The sequence below is a fragment of the Cydia amplana genome, chromosome 4 (genome assembly GCF_948474715.1).
Source record: "Cydia amplana chromosome 4, ilCydAmpl1.1, whole genome shotgun sequence".
NCBI classification, from domain to species: Eukaryota; Metazoa; Arthropoda; class Insecta; order Lepidoptera; family Tortricidae; genus Cydia; species Cydia amplana.
Genome location: NC_086072.1, coordinates 11786589 through 11806509, shown reverse-complemented (window position 1 = coordinate 11806509; position 19921 = coordinate 11786589). Strand labels below are relative to the sequence as shown.

The 19921-nt window shown below is 37.9% G+C and overlaps 1 protein-coding gene across 1 annotated transcript; it reads left to right on the top strand.

Moving 5' to 3' along the window:
- Positions 1-2418: 2418 nt before the first annotated feature.
- On the top strand, positions 2419-19679 carry LOC134663280 (transmembrane protease serine 9). Its single transcript, XM_063519693.1, has 12 exons — positions 2419-2812; positions 9691-9764; positions 10619-10795; positions 13822-13943; positions 14663-14808; positions 15133-15218; positions 15577-15675; positions 16464-16627; positions 16873-17008; positions 17438-17576; positions 18099-18244; positions 19509-19679. Exons 1-12 carry the CDS (start codon positions 2677-2679, stop codon positions 19662-19664), a joined length of 1581 nt encoding a protein of 526 aa, XP_063375763.1. The 5' UTR covers positions 2419-2676; the 3' UTR covers positions 19665-19679.
- The last annotated feature ends 242 nt before the right edge of the window (positions 19680-19921 follow it).

Here is a 19921-nt window from a genome sequence, read left to right as displayed (position 1 = left end):
TAAATTATAGTGTAAAAGGTAGTGTACTTGAACAAACAACTAATTTCTTTCTAAGAAAATAAGAAATAAAAAAAATCATATTTCAGGCAACTGATAGCCCATTGATAAATGCCTTAAAACGTGCGTATTTTCATTAAATATATATGCAAATTTATTTTACATTTCCACCCCAGGCCAAAAATATAGAAACAACGTTGTTTTAGCATATTAGTTATAATTTGTTACTAATTTAAAAACAAAAACAAAAAATCAATAAAAAGGTTAGTTACAATATACTTATGTACCTAATGCAAAAAAAATATTGGTCAGTGAAAGCCGAAAAAAATGACTCTCTTTAAGTAATTAATTACATGCCATGACAGAATTGATCCCTTTGCGGGCATCGGAAATAAAAATAAGCAAATTAAATTTCTCGAAAGTTCGTCAACATTGAAAGGCTGGCGCCCTGTATATTTTCTTACATGACTGTTTAATGTTTATTTATCTCTCCTCGTCTTGCGGTGAAAATGAATCATCAATTATATTTGGTCAGTACCTTAGCAAAAACCTTTTCACATCACATGTTAATTTAAATCAAAATGGGATATCTTGTTGTTACAACTTCGTACACGATACAATTCGGGCTCAGTGATAAATAACCGTCGTTAACCCATATTCAACACAGAAGGATCGTTTTTTCATCTTTCAAAAAGCTATTAGTCTTACTGAGCGATATTTAAAAAATCCCGTTGCGTTTAAATTGTGTACACTTTGTTTGCGACCAGAGAGCACCTAAAGCTTATAAGTATAATGTAGAGCGAGCGATAAACGGGTAGGTATCATTACAGGACATTTATATGAAGTTATTTCAGTAGGTAGGTACTAGTAGTTTTTTTTTAATTAACAAAAAAAAAACGTCCTTCACAAAACTGTAGTCTTCTTTAGAAGTTCCACTTCACTAAATGGTATTACGAAGAGCAAATACAGGAGTTATTATTTTTTAAAAATAGGTACCAAAATCCCTATCGATATGCCCATTACTTCGATTTCTTCAGGGTCCGATCATCAGATCCTGACAGGATCATAATAATTTCAAACGTAAAATTAAATTTTAATCGGTCCGGCCGTTTTCGGGGAATCGGGGAAATAGTCACCTACATAAAACATACATTACACGGATGAACACACATTTAGGTATCCGTTTCTGCCACCTTCTGGCTACAGAACCCTAAAAACATCCCGTCGAATTTTGAACCTTCTCCTTTTTGAAGTATTTTCATAACCAAGCATAGGACAGGCGAAAAATACCGCAGTTTCCAGTTAAGTATCAATTGTTTTACTTTACAGCCAGGGATTAGAAATTAAATTAATTATCCTGCATAACTCTCCATTACTATTATTCTTACATAAAATCTTCAAAATATTATTTTTGACTTTGCAAACCAATTGCAAATAAATCCTTTCGAAGTTCATTGACTGTTTAAAGGCGCTGCGATACCGTGAGAACGTTCCAAAAATAAATCGGTATAGTCAGCACATAAAAGCAAAAGAATAATTAAGGTAAACGTACTAGTGCTTGACATGATAATGCCCAATAGATGACACCCTGCTGTCACCTCTATCGACAATGATTTAAGTTTCAAGATGACATATACTGGGACCGCGTCGAGCACGAGTACGTTTACCTTACATGAATTACCTACAAATTCCTATATAGAAATAGTTATTTGTTTGTTTTAAAAGGGGACGAAGTTGTTTAAGACCTAGAGATACCCGAGCAAGCGAAAGATTACATGATTGAACTTGAGCGTTGCGAGGGTTTCAAGGCACAATGGTTAAATAAACATTGAAACGAAGGTAAACACAGAAAAATTCGCTACACCAACGCGAGGAAATCAACGCTCTCAAATGTCTCAAAAATCTCAATCATTCAAAATCATCACTTAAAAATCAGTATGACAAAAGAACTCAAAATTGGCATTAAATTACTTTGCCACTCTTGTGGATAAAATGCTAGAAGAGCCTTTACGAGTTGGTGTGGAGAAAAAACCCTTTTTATTACCTAGATATGTTGTTTGTTTTATTTGCGTTATCTCAACTACCTAAAGGTTGTCTGGAATAGATTGCTCAATATAAAGATACCCTGCCTATTGTGTACCTCCATTTACTCGTACTCCATTTATACTCGTAGCAAATAAACGTTGAACGGTGCATGTGTAGCACAGAAAACAACAAGTTTGTGATTTCTAAATATTTTTAACAAATAAATGATAAGTTTATAAGCAGTTACTATTTAGTACAATCATCTTAATTAAGTATTTGTTACCCACGTTGTACTTTGTACCTATTTAAGTGTAACAGATCTCCCACGTCTCTGCGATATCACGAATCATCATATCCTGAAAGGCGTAATCCATCTTAAGTGCACCGAACCTAATGGTTGTCATAACTTACAAAGCTTCGGTATCATTGGCCGCGCCGCAAATGTCAGGCTTTACAAAGGAAAAGCTCTGTTATCTTTTCAACTTTTTATATGTGGAGCGTCCGTGCAAAAATATTATAAAGGCGCGGAGCCAACGGGCTCAAGCATTTTGCAAAGAGCCACCTCGTGGGCCGTACGGTCTGCGCGCGCGTCCCAAATTGATACATTTACTGAACAAATCTTGTGCATGATTCCTGGGTAGAATTTGTGTCAAGATGCTGCTAAGGAACAGATTAGCGGCCTTCTGCTTCGCCTTACTGGGCTTGGTATGCGAGAGTGTCTCCGACGGTTTTAACGGATTTTCTGAAAAGGACGGCGCTTTTTACACTGACGATGCGGTAGTTTTAAATGGTAAGCGATCTTAAAGTATTTTCCTATGTGTGTTAGGTATATTTTTATTTTTCGGCACAGATAAAAAATTAAGGATCACTATTTAATTAATCGTCATTAACTAAATACAGTCAGCGTCAAATAGTGACAGCCAAATAGGTACCTTTTTTTTTTGACACATCCTTTTTTTGGCTGCAACTATGTATTTTAAGCTGATTATACACATAGATATTTACTAATGTTAACAATTGAACCAATATTATAATCTATTGTAATTTAAAGGCAATTAATTTCCATTCAGTCATTTTCATTCCGGTCATTTCCATTGAAGGTTAACAGTAGTTAATGTTTGTTTACGTTAGTCGCGCGAAGAAAGGACATGGTTTAGTAAAACGTTGTATGGTGCGGACTCAAAACAATGCAAGACGCGCGAGTATGAGGTTTTGAGGCTAGAGAAAGTTTAAATTTGCAACTGAGATGTCCGGTCGAGGCGAAAACTAATACTGACTAATACGAATTATAACATGTGGACTTGTAAGTCATTTGCGTTACCTGCCTACCTACCTTAGGTAACTACTTATTTTTTCAATAAACCTTACAAAAGCAGAGCTAAGGGAGCGCATAATATATATATAATATATATATGTCCTAAAGCAACTTATAATGATCTATAAAAAACTACTACAATACATGCTACAATATGTCATTGTATTCTAACTTATGTTAATTTATGAATAGAATACGTCTGAAAAAATCTAATTCATGCATTACTAACATATTCGAATTTCGGTCCACCAAAAATGAGTACCTAACATTGTCGGTTCCTATTACATGTTTTGTGGACCGGCTTTTTAACAAAGGTAACTAAGAATATAATTAAAATAAAAACCATCACTGTCGAGAGATTTGACATTTACACAGTACAGTTATATTTTAGTACATATCAAAATCGTGCCTTGTTAAATGGGGCCCTGGTCATCAACCTATGGGAATGTCCACGCCATTATTCGGATGATGTCTAAAGATCGATTCAATGCAAATGTTCCGCCCACATCAATCGAAGACTCATCACCATCGATTCTGAGAAGCTGCGACTTTTTGCCTCACCCCAAGTTCATTAATTAGATCAGACAGATCCGAGCACTTAATGCTCCTGACATTTCATTGCATTAGGCCGCTGAACCCGGAAACCTAAGAACTATTGTAGCTATTTATCTCTTGCCTATTTCAATGTCACCCGGCTAGTTGACAATTAAAAATTAAATGAAAACAATGTTGAATTGAATGCATTCCCTACAACATTTCGTTTCAATTAATTTGTGCAAAGCGAGACCTATTCTTGTAGTTATAATTATATTTATGGTAGATATGGTATGGTAGGCAATCGACTATAAGTAGGTACTCGAATGATCGGGTTGCTGAAAAGTCGCTGTCCAGGTGAACTTGCAATTTTTTAATAGACATACTTTTTGTTGTATAAATATTTTCGAATTCAGACTGTACATGACACCTGATAATAAGTGTAGTGGGTGGTAAGTGGTACCTGACGCCCAATTGTCATTCAAAAGAAGATAATCGCAATTTAATGCCTTGTCATCAGTCCACTTTGTTGGTTAACTGTTTAAGGAACCCTGAATACAGGACAGAAAAAAAGTTCCGATGCTCCAATTTAATCAAGTTCAAGGTGTCCGTCGACCGCTCGGATCAGCCGGTTCTGGGATACACGCAAGTACGCGTGTCGTTAAAATAGTCCCTAACTTCACGACATTAAATCACATTTTAGGGCAACAAGTTTTATTTTGAGCTGGCCTTTAGGGGGCTAGTATATTCTCGTCGAAGAGTCATAGGAAATAAGGTTTAATTACCTAGAACTTAAGCCGCATGTTGCGTGCACCCAGTGTAACATGATCGTAATTTAAAAACATGCGCAAGGCCATATGTAGTGACATTTAAGATAGACCACCGAGTTGATTGTCTAGATAGCACTAAATTTTTTTAGGTGACAAATAACCACAAACAATGGTTTCTAAAATTTCTATTGCGAAGGACATCACGTGGCGGCAAACCTTAAGCCAAAGAGTGTAACCACAACCACGTTGTAGAAACCGTATTAAACATGCTACACACATAATGTGGGCGCAGTTTGAATGGCATGACTCCAACGTTGGTACGTAAATATTTCAATAAAAGCAAACCGTTAGGCGATACGAAATAACTTGCAGATTACCGTCACCGCCCACAGCCGTTTTCAAAAACCTTAATTTAAGGTTCGAACGGGTCCTTGACAGCGGATATAAACAATAAACAGGTTATTGCACCAGAAAATGATTTTTGGCCACTTTTTTATCGATTTAATATCAAGTTAAAAGTTTACGGTAACTTACTTCCATTAATTTCATTCGGTGTAATAAGAACACGCAAGAAAGACTATTTAATTTAGATATAATTTTAAGTACAATTGAAAGTCTTTTCAAACTTATCCAGACGTCTGTAGAAAAGGCCCGACTGGATTCACCAGCTTTACTTTGAAATTCAAATATGTATTAACTAAGTAGGTAGGTAAGGTAGGTACCAGCCTACTATTACAATTGAGAATTTTTCGACAGACCACACACGACGGGACAAATAAAACGTCACTTTACTATATAGGATAAACTACCACTAGCACCGTATGCACTAGGTATTCGGTAACTTAAATACCTATGCAGCTATAACATTGAGCTCAGCTCGCTAATTACCTAAATAATATTTGGGGCATTATCTATCAAAAGGGACCTTATTGTCGATGGCGCTTACGCCGCACAGAATTGCGCGGCATTGTATTTATATCGGAGCATCGTTAATAATGGCGTAAGCGCCATCGACAATAAGGTCCCTTTTCATAGATAATGTCACATTTCATTATAAAGGTATTAAATGTAATTAATGAATTAATTATTGACTACCTAATACAAATATCTGGGTGACCGAGCTTCGCTCGGAAAACATATAAAAACTCGAAAATGCGCGTTTTCCCAGAGATAAGACCTAGCTAGATCGATTTCTCGACCCCGAAAACCCCCATATAGTAAATTTCATCGAAATCGTTAGAGCCGTTTCCGAGATCCCCGAAATATATATATATAAACTAGCTGTTGCCCGCGACTTCGTACGCGTGGATTTGTATATTGGTGGTTATAAATTCTACATTAGCTTAGAACATTATGCAGCAAAAGATAGCAGTAGGGACGGTTAATCATTTGTTAATTATTATACAACGCATGAGATTTGTCTTTCACAACCTGGCTACGAAGTTTCAAGCCCCTAACTGAATAAAATTGTTCTCGATAATCTCGATATAATCTCTCTCAACCCCCAGAAGATTTTCAAGTCCACTATTTAATAAAACCTACTACCTAACTACCTATTTACGAAGTTTGAAGTTCCTAGCTTTAAATAAAATTTGAACCCTCTACCAACTCTCAACCCCTGTTTAAACTTTTAGGGGATGAATTTTTAAAAACGCTGAAATTACTTTTCTTGTATTGTAATAATATGCCTTTATACAACGATTCAAGTCCCGCACTCCGATAAATATTTGGGTTCCATACAAATTTTCGACCCCCTTCACCACCTTGGGGGATGAATTATCAAAAACTCTGAAATTAGTTTTCTTTTCTCTTAATAAAATACCTTTTTACGAAGCTTCAAGTTCCTAGCTTTAAATAAAATTATAACCTATACAATCTTTCAACCCCTTTTTAACCCTGTTATGGGATGAATTTTTAAAAACGCTGAAATAAGTTTTCTTGTGTTCTAATACTATGGCTTTATACAAAGATTTAAGTCCCGCACTCTCAAAAATATTCGATCTCCATACAAACTTTCAACCCCTTTTTCACCTCCTCGGGGGATGAATTTTTAAAAACGCTGAATAGGTTTTTTTGTTTTTTAATAAAATACCTTTTTACGAAGTTTCAAGTTCCTAGCTTTAAATAAAATTTGAACCCTATACAAACTTTCAACCCCTTTTGGACCCTTATAGGGTATGAATTTTTAAAAACGCTGAAATTACTTTTCTCGTATTGTAATAATATGTAATTATACAAAGATTCAAGTCCCGTACTTACAAAAAATATTGACCTCCATACAAATTTTCAACCCCTTTTTCACCACCTTAAATATTGAATTTTGAAAAACGCTAACAATAGTTTTCTTCTCTTTTAATGAAATAACTTTTTACGAAGTTACAAATTCGTAGGTTAAAATAAAATATAAACCCTATACAATCTTTCAACCCCTTTTTAACCCTTTTAAGGGATGAATTTTTGAACACGCTGAAATTACTTTTCTTGAGAGTTAATAATATGGCTTTATACAAAGATTCAAGTCCCGCAATCTAAAAAATATTTGATCTCCGTACAAACTTTCAACCCCTTTTTCACCAACTCGGGGGATGAATTTTTAAAAACACTGAAATTTGTTTTGTTGTTTTCTAATTTAATACCTTTTCGCGAAGTTTCAAGGTCTTAGCTTAAAATAAAATTTGCACCCCAAGACAAAGTTTCATCCCCTTTTTTACCCCCTTAGGGGTTGAATTTCCTAAAACGTCGCAATTCCTTTTTTTTGCAATCGGCTATTATGCCTTTCTAAAAAGTTTCAAAGCATTTGTAATGGATTCAAACTTTCAAACCCTTTTTAACCCTGTTAGGGGATGAATTTTCAAAAACGCTGAAATTACTTTTCCTGTCTTATAATAATATACCCATATACAAAGTTTAAAGTCACACACTCACAAAAATATTTGATCTCCATACAAACTTTCAACCCCTTTTTCACCACCTTGGGGGATGAATTTTCGAAAACGCTGAAATTAGTTTTCTTATTTTTTAATATAATACATTTTTACAAAGTTTCAAATTCCTAGCTTAAAATAAATCTTGAACCCCATACAACCTTTCATCCCCTTTTTAACCCTTTTAAGGGATGAATTTTTAAAAGCGCTGAAATTACTTTTCTTGAGTTTTAATAATATGGCTTTATACAAAGACTCAAGTCCCGCACTCTCAATAATATTTGATCTCCGTACAAACTTTCAACCCCCTTTTCACCACCTCGGGGGATGAATTTTTAAAAACGCTGAAATTAGTTTTCTTGTTTTTTAATTTAATACCTTTTTGCAAAGTTTCAAGGTCCTAGCTTAAAATAAAATGTGCACCCCAAGACAAAGTTTCATCCCCTTTTTTACCCCCTTAGGGCTTGAATTTCCTAAAACGTCGCAATTACTTTTTTTTGTAATCGGCTATTATGCCTTTCTAAGAAGTTTCAAAGCATTTGTAATGGATTCAAACTTTCAACCCCCTTTTAACCCTGTTAGGGGATGAATTTTCAAAAACGCTGAAATTACTTTTCCTGTCTTATAATAATATACCCATATACAAAGTTTAACGTCACACACTCACAAAAATATTTGATCTCCATACAAACTTTCAACCCCTTTTTCACCACCTTGGGGGATGAATTTTCGAAAACGCTGAAATTAGTTTTCTTGTTTTTTAATATAATACATTTTCACAAAGTTTCAAATTTCTAGCTTAAACTAAAACTTGAACCCCATACAACCTTTCATCCCCTTTTTAACCCCCTTAGGGGTTGAATTTTTCAAAATCGCTTCTTATCTCTTGTACACTTTACAAATGCAACCTAGTGTGCAAATTTCAACTTTCTAGCTTTTGTAGTTTCGGCTGTGCGTTGATGAATCAGTCAGTCAGTCAGTCAGTCAGGACACTTGCATTTATATATATAGATAAACAAGAATTGCTCGTTTACAGGTATTAGATAGATAGATAGATAGATACACATATTAGGTACTTAGTTATGTAACTACTTTAGTGTTTTAAAACTAGTTTAATACTCCGATTAATTCAATAAAATACGTGAAGTAGGTACCTACGTTGATTTAACGGCACTTAGCTTAGCCGTTTTATTTACCTCGTCCATCATTATGTAGGTATTTAGGTACATTATAGTTCGTTTTTTTTAGCATTAGAAAGAACTTGAAAGAAGGTAAGCGATTTTGACATGTCTTTTAATTGAAAAACACTTTTTAAAAATCAATAACTATTACTTATGAAAGCAGAAGACTATAAAAGATCGTATTAGATTCATAATTGTTACATATTTACCGTAACTTATTTTTAAAATGTGTTTTTCAATTAAAAGACACATCAAGATTGTTTACCTTATTTCTAATGCTAAAAAAACGAACTATAGGGTGCATTATTGTTTTAGAAATATTTTAGTAGTATTTACTAATAGTAGAAAGTACCAATGAGTTTTTCGGAACTTATGTACGAAATATCATTTGATATTTACCAGTCGCTTTTCGGTGAAGGAAAACATCGTGAGGAAACCGGACTAATCCCAATACGGGCCTAGTTTACCCTCTGGGTTGGAAGGTCAGATGGCAGTCGCTTTCGTAAAAACTAGTGCCCACGCCAATTACTGGGATTAGTTGTCAAGCGGACCCCAGGCTCCCATGAGCCGTGGCAAAAATGCCGGGACAACGCGAGGAAGAAGAAGAAGAAGAAGAAAGTACAGTAAATGGGCAGGACACCGACCCGACTGTACTTAGTAGTAGGTATCTACCTATTAGTACGTACCATGCTGCGTAAAATAGGATGACTAGGAAACAGCAGCAGGTCTACAGTTACTAAGTACACTATAATAAACCTGACATTGTTTTAGTAGCAGTAGCAGGTCTTACTTTTCCTTGATGGTTTTATATATTCAATCGGGTCCACACAGACCCTTCAGATATTAACTAGATTAGTATTGAATACGAGCAAGTATTCTTGCCATGAAAAATTCGTAAACTAATTTTCCAAGTAATTTTCTAATGACGAAAACTTTGTTTTCAGCTCCCGCGAGTCGGGAGAAACGCGACCTCACAAACAACACTCGCAGTGGAAAACAACTCATTTTGCTGAGACAGGTAAAAATTAAGATACCTTTTACTAAAAGTAAACTAATAGTTTCCCCTGATACGTACGCAGTAATTTAATTTATTTTATTGCCTAAGCACTTTTTAGGACGAAAATGACGAAAATTGCCACATGTAACAGGCAAAAGCATTAAAATTAGAAAAAAAAAACATTACTCAGCTCAAAATACATAACACCGGATGCACCCATTCGGGTATTAAAATAAATGGCCGCTTTAATTAAATACTTAATTGATAGCCATCAAATAAAATTCGTCATTTTGACCTTTCGTGGTTGTTTTGATCCCTGTTTTAGTTCAACTTTTTGCCAGAAACATTGACCGCACTATGACGAATTTGAATGGGCATCGTGATCTAGTTTTTTAATGTCATGTTGTCCTTTTTAGTAATTACTTTAGAGACCATTCAAAAACAATAACAAGTTGATTTCAAATGTAACGTAAGTGTTTAACATAAGTACTTAGTTCATGTCTTAGTATAGTTACTTTAATTATTTTAGACGATATCACAGATGTACCTAACAGAAATACATCTAAAATGTATCAAATCTGACAACCAGAGATGTATGTGTTTCTACAATCTACAATCCAAATCTCACAATCTGAGCAATATTTTGTACGCTAGATTTAAAGAGCTTTAAACAACATATGTAAGTACAGTCAATATCAAATAGATAGTTATAGTTAGAGCCCAATACATCATCGTAACACTATGTGGCCATAGAAATACGCTTGTGTTCCGCTTCCGATGTATTTGGCCACTTCAACGGCTTCAACCGTCACAATCTTATTTGATGCTGGCCGTACTTATACTGAAAGTGAATTCACTAACTTGATAACATTAAGGTGCAACCCGAAGGAGCGTTCGGGCTGGACTGCGAGACGACGCTCGGCAAACAGGGCACGTGCAAGAGCTTCCACGACTGCTACCCGCTGCTGAAGGTGGCTGACTTGTCTGGCTACAACGGCTGGGTCATGGGCCACTACGATACCTGCAGTTACATCAGCGCTGACAACATGGAGGTCAGTCTGTAAATTAGACAAACTGTTTAGATTAGTTACCTAAGTATTGCCGAAGGGGCGAAAAGCCTATTGGCTCTGGATTCGATTTTTGGAATTGCTCCCGTTGCATACAAAAGTATTCATTGGACATATATGTGTTAGCATCATTACGTTTTGGGTTCGAATGAGATAATAAATAATTGATTAAGAGGTGGCGCTGGCGTCAGAATATTAGAAGGGAACAAAAGATAAAGAAATACTCGCAAAACTTGCGGCGGACGATATGACCATCGGGTTTTGACTATTTACTCTGAAAATATTATGCCCTTCAGGTCCCTTGTCTATATCACTAAGTAGTTAATACTAAAATTATACTACTATGGTATATTTAATTATGAAACTAACGATGTCGTATGTATAAATTCAATATCAAAACTAAAATTTTGTGTAGGCCCCTCTTAAATTATAGATACTATCCATTGCTAAATACTGGCTTATCCGGTGCAAAATAAAGATACTATAGGTTATAAAAAATAAGAAAATGTAGACATAACATAATATATTTGATATGTAGTGTATATCTCAGATCTCAGGGTACAGAATTGGACAGTGCCTAATAAATTGTACGTTTGGTCGTGTAAGTAATGAGCACATGGAAGGTTTATGCAACGCAAAGTCTATAAAGTGGTAAGGCAATAATGTCTGGCCTGGAACGGCCATAGTCGTAATGTACAGGGACATTTCTAGTGTAATTATGTTCTCGTTAAAATACTGTTGACCTAAAGGAATAATACGTAGTGTGGATAAGTAGGTAATCAATTATGAATACATATGTGACGCCGACCTTAATATTTCTTGGATAAAATCTTTCGAATATACACTCGGGTGCAAAGAAATCGGACCACCCCAGCATTTTCAACATTTTTTCAATTTGTGTAAAAACTGTAACCTCGATCATGATAATTTAAATACCACGTGGTAGATAATTTTCTGCCCTATCAAATGACATCAATATTCAGGAGTGGGGATGGATATTGTGCAAAATATGGGCCTGGAAATCACCCCCCTCCAACTGCCTCATTAGCGCATGCACTAATTGACCACTTATCATTAGGTATAAAAACAGTCATTATCATTGTTTATGCATCATTCGTGATTGGTACGTCTTCCTGAACACTACTCTCATCGCCTGAACCTGGAAAAACTGGAGAAAAATGGATACTACCTCGACTGAAGCCGGCCAAGCAGTTGCCCTATTGCAGGGAGGGCTTAGTCAACGTGCAGTGGCTCGACAACTCAACCTATCGAAGTCATCGGTTCAACGTGTCTTCCAGAGATTCCGCGTAGATCAGACGTTATCCAGAAGACCCGGAACTGGCAGAACTCGCATCACTTCTGAGAGAGATGACCGTTTCATCGTTCTTACCTCGCTACGAAATCGTCGACTGAATGCCGTTCAGCTTCAGCAGAAGCTCCTAGAGACCAGGAATGTGTCTATCAGCCGATGGACAGTTAGAAGACGACTGAAGGAGAAGGAATTGACAGCTCACAGAGCTGCAAATGGCCCAAAACTCACCCCAATACGTCGTGGACAACGACGCGTCTTCGCTCGCGAACATGAAGAATGGACCCTTCAGCAATGGAGTTCCGTACTTTTTTCCGACGAGTGCAGGATAACTTTGTCTGGCAATGACGGACGGGTACGAGTCTACCGAAGACCTGGGGAGCGGTTCTCTCAATGCTGCATCGAGGAACGTGTTGCTTATGGTGGCGGGTCAATCATGGTCTGGGCTGGTATTTCTTTGGAAGCGAAGACGGACATTGTGTTCATCACAGGGCCAGGTACCAGACCGAATTCAGGCGGTTTGACTGCACGTCGGTACGTGGAGGAAATCCTGGCTGATCATGTGGTCCCATTTGCGGGTTATATCGGCGATGAGTTCATCCTCATGCAAGATAACGCTCGGCCGCATACAGCCCGGATCACTAAGGAGTACTTGGAGGAGGTCGGCATCAGAGTCATGGAGTGGCCAGCCCGCAGTCCTGACCTAAACCCGATCGAGCACATTTGGGACGAGCTGAAAAGAAGAATCCGGGCCAGAAATCCCGCCCCTGAATCCTTACTGGAGCTAAAGACTGCGATCGAAGAAGAATGGGCGGGCATCCCTCAAGACACTGTAAAAAAATTCATAAGATCAATGAAAAACCGAATGACTGCATGTCGTAGGGCTAGAGGAGGCAATATACGGTATTAAAATGCTGAAAATTGTTTTAATTTTTACTTGATATCTTTAGAATCGCAGTTTTCCCATTATGCATAAGTTTCACTCCAGTATGCATTTTTAGGGTGACAAAGTTCTTAGCCCTGAAAGCCTGAAAATATTGGAAGTAAACCTGTGAAAAGCACATCAATTTATAGAGGAAAAGCCAACCTTTCATTAGGTATATAATATGTCACAGTAGCACATACAGTTTTTACAGAAATTGAAAAAATGATAAAAATGCTGGGGTGGTCCGATTTCTTTGCACCCGAGTGTATTTAGCAAGTACATATTTATTTCGACGGCAGTGGTTGTAATTTGAGTAGGACAAAAAAGCCTGCCTGGTATGATAATCCTTCTATAAATAATGTAAATAAATACGCACACTATTGTATGGAAACCCTGATAGTAATCTTCGTTCCGGTTTTCTTTTTCTCAGTAGTTATGGTAAAAAATAACAATCAATAACATTTAATCGCATGTAACTACTAGTTTCTCGAATAAATGTCGGTATAGCGAAACTTTCGAAGATTAATGTCATAAATGCTCACTGAATAAGCGCTTCTAAATTATAAATATTTGTATTGTACAGTAACTATAACGCTGTGTGACGCCATAGGATCTGTGGATCTAATGAATGATCAGTTTTTCAGCATTTCCAAATATTGGAGATTTACTCGGGCCGGTAAACGCTGTAGAGGTGTTGCTACCTACTTACGAGTTATGTTCAATTCCTTCACCAAGAATCATAACTATGCAGAACTTCCAATTCGTTTCTTACCACAGGTGTTCGGCGTGTGTTGCACGGAGCCGGTGGGCACTCCGCCCCAGCAAGAACCTGATGTCCAGCGACTGGGCATGCTGCCTCAGGTCACGCCGGCGCAGGGACCGCCACTAGCTTATCAAGCGTAAGTACCGCTGTATAGCGCATTAATCTTCCGCTGCCCAGGCTGTTACTAATATCTATAAAGCAACTATGTACATATTAGAGCGATACTGATAACTAACCTAACCTAATAGTAGCGATACTCAGGATTTGGCAAAGAAATCGACCCGTGCGCGCTTGCAAAGCCAATGTGTACATATCCAGTTCATAATTTGAGTAACTATATAAATAACTTAATCTTGTAGGAGTTGTAAAGTTGTAAAGCTTATGCATGGAGGTAATGTACAAAAATACGAAAAAATTATTAAATTGTACAACGGGACTTAATCGCGTATCTAAGTTACACAATACAATAATGTACAATGTAGTTGTACAATTTAATAATGTGTAAAAATCGTGAAAGTTTAAATCAGTGTAATACGAAAAAATGCTTATATTTACCACGGTTTTCTTTATTCTATGAATATCCTCCTCCTCTGCATATATCCTCTTCTGCATTGGCTCGGGAATATTTCGGGAGAGTTCACGTGAGGAAAGTCATCTGAAATCATAGCTTGCCGGTCATTGCCATTTAAAATCCTTTGTGGGAAGCTTGTAAGCTTGATCACCTGCTGATGGCGTGCGGTGAAGTGATAGAGAGCAGTCATGGTTATCACAATAAACAATTCTCTGGAACATAACCTACCTACCTCTGGAACATACCATAGTACATAAAATAACAAATGTAACTTACATTTGAAGGTTCCCCGGCCACCTAGCAGCCTTCTCGCCCCAATGGCAGTTCGGAGCGAACATGCGTCAGATTCCCGCGCAGTGGCCGCCGACCATCCCGCCGCTGCCCACGCACCCGCCAGACCACGCCGCACCTACCCACCCTCCTTCACTGGGTAAATTACGACATAAACTGTTTAAGTGTTCTTGCACCTTTGAAGAAGCGCTAATACATCCCCGGTTCGATAGTTGGCTATGTGCATACTGCGTAGTACCAGTACCTGTTGATAGAAGACTAATTTTGATCGCTGTGATCAATTTTCTGAACCATGTTTTCATCCCTAAATAATGTGAGGCAAGTAATCCAAAGACCCATGGTTCGCCGTTCCAGTGGTGTTTCGTTTAGTACCTAGAAGTTTTATGTTTTTTGAAGGTCATCTTTTTAATCGTTGTTCTCCTGGCTATGTTAGATTATTTAAATGGTTTATCTTTTTTTAAAGTGGCCGGAGGAGGAACCACCCGACCCCCAACGCAAACTACCTGGGGCACAAGACCGCCTACTTCTACCCCATCAACGACTAAACAGGTAACAACTATTACCTATGAGTTGCTGATACATAGTGCTTTTCTTCTAACCAGCATCACTCAATAGAAGTTCGTAACTTTTGAGATGTTTTCATTTTGTTTTCTGTTCTTTACTCTATGGTGCTGGGGTATTGTAATAAATTATAATAGAAAATTATAAAAATGTATGTTGGCCTCTGAAACAAAAATGTTATTGAGTGGCACCGCGTACCTATCCTGGTAAGGGTGTCGCAGGATAGGCAAGTTTGTGCAGCTAATATAATTAAAATGAACTTCACTTACAGGTAAGTTCGTTTAATGTCCAAATATAACGCAATGATTATTAAATAACAGAAAATACAAATTGAGTTTATCCGCAGTCCTGGCCTCCGGCGTACCCCACGCAGCCCACCAGACCTACGAATCCTACGACTGCGCCTGCGGCCGACGGCACTTGTGGCATTAAAAACGGATATCGGGTAAGAACTAACATTCATAACATACACTGAAGAGTAATGAAAACGAGTCACTTTGTAAAAAAAATCCCGTTTCACCGTTATATGTAATATTATTTGTCTTTTTAGGGTTCCGTAGCCAAATGGCAAAAAACGGAACCCTTATAGATTCGTCATGTCTGTCTATCTGTCCGTCTGTCTGTCCGTCCGTATGTCACAGCCACTTTTCTCCGAAACTATAAGAACTATACTGTTGAAACTTGGTAAGTAGATGTATTCTGTGAACCGCATTAAGATTTTCACACAAAAATAGAAAAAAAACGATTAATTTTTGGGGTTCCCCATACTTCGAACTGAAACTCAAATTTTTTTTTCTCATCAAACCCATACGTGTGGGGTATCTATGGATAGGTCTTTAAAAATGATATTGAGGTTCCTAATATCATTTTTTTTCTAAACTGAATAGTTTGCGCGAGAGACACTTCCAAAGTGGTAAAATGTGTCCCCCCCCCCTAACTTCTAAAATAAGAGAATGATAAAACTAAAAAAAATATATGATGTACATTACCATGTAAACTTCCACCGAAAATTGGTTTGAACGAGATCTAGCAAGTAGTTTTTTTTTAATACGTCATAAATCGCCTAAATACGGAACCCTTCATGGGCGAGTCCGACTCGCACTTGGCCGCTTTTTTATTGTTAAACGTGAACTTCTATAAGTACTTATTAGTTAGGCAACAACTCGTTAGGAATCTATTTTTGTGTTGCGGTAAACCTTGATGTAGCCTTGCAAACTCCTTTTTTGTTTTCAGACGTACGAAGCCTTCCTGGACGAAGAACGCATTGTGGGTGGTCACAGTGCAGACTTGAACGAGTGGCCGTGGATCGTCGCCCTGTTCAACGGCGGACGGCAGTTCTGTGGAGGCTCGCTGATTGACGATCGACATGTCCTTTCGGCGGCTCACTGTGTGGCCCAGTAGGTACCTTACTAATATTTTGTTAGTCGTACGTAGAACGTGTCCATACAAGAGAATTTCACGAGAGGCGGAAGTCGTAGGACTGCACGGCACAACCTTTCTTTGGGAACTGACTGAGTACCTTACTTACGTTACGTATTACCTTTCTTTAAATTCTATGTGATCCCCGACAGATAAGAAGTCAATTTTGTTACTTACCATGTCCTTTAATTGAAAAATATATATAAAAAGCTTTTATTTCCAGCATGACGTCATGGGACGTGGCACGTCTGACAGCGAGAATAGCCGACCACAACATCCACACCAACACCGAGACTCAGCACATCGAGAGGAAGATCAAGCGAGTAGTGCGGCACCGCGGTTTCGACATGCGCACTTTGGTGAGGCTGCAGAAATAGACAGCGAAAGACCTATTCCAATGTTTACATGTACAACTTAGACAAAATCGCAAAACTGCCAAAGATCGAACAAGTCTGATGACATGACTATCAATAACCAGAAAGTAGAAGCGAGGAAGAGGAGGACAGATGTAATCTAGGAAAAAATATACAATGTATTCCCATTACCTATTGATTAGATAAATACTCAAGATAATGGTCAAAAATTAAATAATGAACCTCTTATTGTAGACCAATATTTGGGAGACCGAGTTTTGCTCGGAAAACATATAGCAAATTTCATCGAAATCGTTAGAGCCGATTCCGAGATGGCCAAAATATATATATACATAAACAAGAATTGCTCGTTTAAAGGTATTAGATAAAGTCGAAACTCTTCAGGACTTACAAATAGCACATTTTTTATTTCAGTACAACGACGTCGCCATTCTCACCTTGGATCAACCAGTGCCCTTCACGCGGAACAGCAAGGCTATCTGCCTTCCGTCAGGCAGCCGGGCTTACTCGGGTCAAATTGGAACGGTTATTGGATGGGGCAGTTTGCGAGAAGGTAAACTAACACTTATCTCAACATTTTCAATAAATCGTCAGGTGACAAGCAAGTCACTAAGTACCACCACAAGTTCATAGCCATAGTGAACCATATTAGTACGAAAAGAAGGTTGATTTTTGTTTAAATATTTTATAGTAATTAGTGACTTTTGCTTGTCACCTGACGAAATAAGACTTCATAAACACATTGTGAAAATCAGGTAAAGTGGCAGAGGGTTCGGAGGAAAAAGGATTATGTGGTCCTACCTATTTATTTTCTATTCCGGTACTAAAAACTGCACGACGCCAGCTACCGCCTTCATATAGATATGAAAGATGAAAAGAAGATGAAAATTAAACTAACTTACCTCTAGTGTTCGTTCAGTGGCGTAAGCGTGACGTCTTCTTCTGATGATGATTTTCTCAGGTCGTAAGCCAAGTGCTGTGAATTTATCACAGACAACTCTCCCCACTACACATTAATTCCAGAAAAGACCCTAAACCTGTCACTTGTTGTCAATTTATAATGATTGTTTCATAGCCGGCCCGCAACCCTCAGTTCTTCAAGAGGTCTCAATCCCGATTTGGACCAACCAGGAGTGCAGGCTGAAGTACGGCGCCGCTGCTCCAGGTGGCATTGTCGACCACATGCTTTGCGCCGGTAAAGCCAGTATGGACTCTTGCAGTGTAAGTACAATTAAGTTTTATGTACGTCTGGTCTTTAAATGGGGGCATGGCCATTTTTTCTAGAACTTTCAGACGCATTGTCCCCATTTTTATCAGTAACTTAAGGTATCATACAAAGAAAAACAAGTTCGTTCTGAATATTACTTGGAAACTATACCGTCAAAGGTGTTTTTTTATGCACGCCTAGTCTTTAAATGGGGGCGTGGCCATTTTTTACACAAGTTTCAGACGCATTGTCACCATTTTAATCAGTAACTTAAGGTATCATGCAAAAAATCAAGTTCGTTCTGAATATTACTTGGAAACTACCGTCAAAAGGGGACACCGATTTAATAACCACCATTTGAAGTAGATTGTATTTCCCCGGCATAGGTCGTTGCAGGAGCAGCATCAATGCTATCAAGTTCTTGATTTTTTTCACTTAGAAACACAATGAAAATAGTCCCACGATATAAGACACGTTCCGAGACAGAAGTATTTTGATATCTGGCTTGTAGAGGCACCATGTTTCTCCGCAATACATAAGGACTGGGATTATTAGGGCCTTATAGACGCGTATCTTTGTCTCAAGCTTGATATCAGTGAGACGCCCGAAATTGGCAACGGCGTTACAATGGGCGATGGTATATCTGAAGCCAGGGTGTTGTCACGTCGTATAAGTAGAATAACAAAGTTACTACAGGGTGGCCAAATAAGGGGTATACACTTTATTTTTGAAATTTTATTCTATAAAACATAAAAAATATTAAGTATTCCTTGTTACATATAATATGTAGGGTCAGCAATTACACATGGAAAATAATGCCAGACAAATGTCCACCTCTAGCAGCATGGCAGATGCGAACCCTTTTCATCGCGTTTTTCATCACTTTTTCACACATTTCTGGCGTTATCTCAGCGACAGTGTTTCGAATACTTTGTTTTAATTGCTGAAGGTTCGTTGGCCTATTAGCATAGACACGTCCCTTTAGATAGCCCCACAGAAAAAAGTCAGGAGCTGTTAAATCAGGCGATCTTGGGGGCCAGTAAATGTCACCGATTCTCGAAATTAATCGACCGGGAAACGTTATTTTTAATGTTTCTATTGTTTTTAATGATTAAAACACGTTGTTCCGTCGTAAAACGCTCCATAATAAATTTGCCGTATCTACACAAACTAATTTTCATGCAATAACTGTCATATTTACCGCCAAAATAAAATGGCGACAAAAAAAAGTTGTATACCTCTAAGTTGGCCACCCTGTATAACTTGTTTTGTGTCCAGGGAGACAGCGGAGGCCCCCTGATGGTGAACGAGGGCGGGCGCTGGACACAGGTGGGCGTTGTGTCGTGGGGCATCGGCTGCGGCAAGGGCCACTACCCCGGCGTCTACACGCGCGTCACCGCCTTCCTGCCGTGGATACAGAAGAACTCCAAGTAGACAGTATTGGGGTTCATCTCCCAGAGGTCGCCAGTCACATATTGACTAGATCAATTGCGAGGAAGGTTTGAACACAATAAAATCGTCGAAGTTGTATTCGATGGCAAACTTATTTGATATAATACATAATAATCATGTATTTTTGACAAGCTGTGGCGCGATCTGTGACTTTCTAGTTCTTAATCTTAACTCTATTATAAAACAAGGTTAGGTTCTTGCGTTTTTGGCCGCCTACTCATTTGCTTTTGCAGATTTCC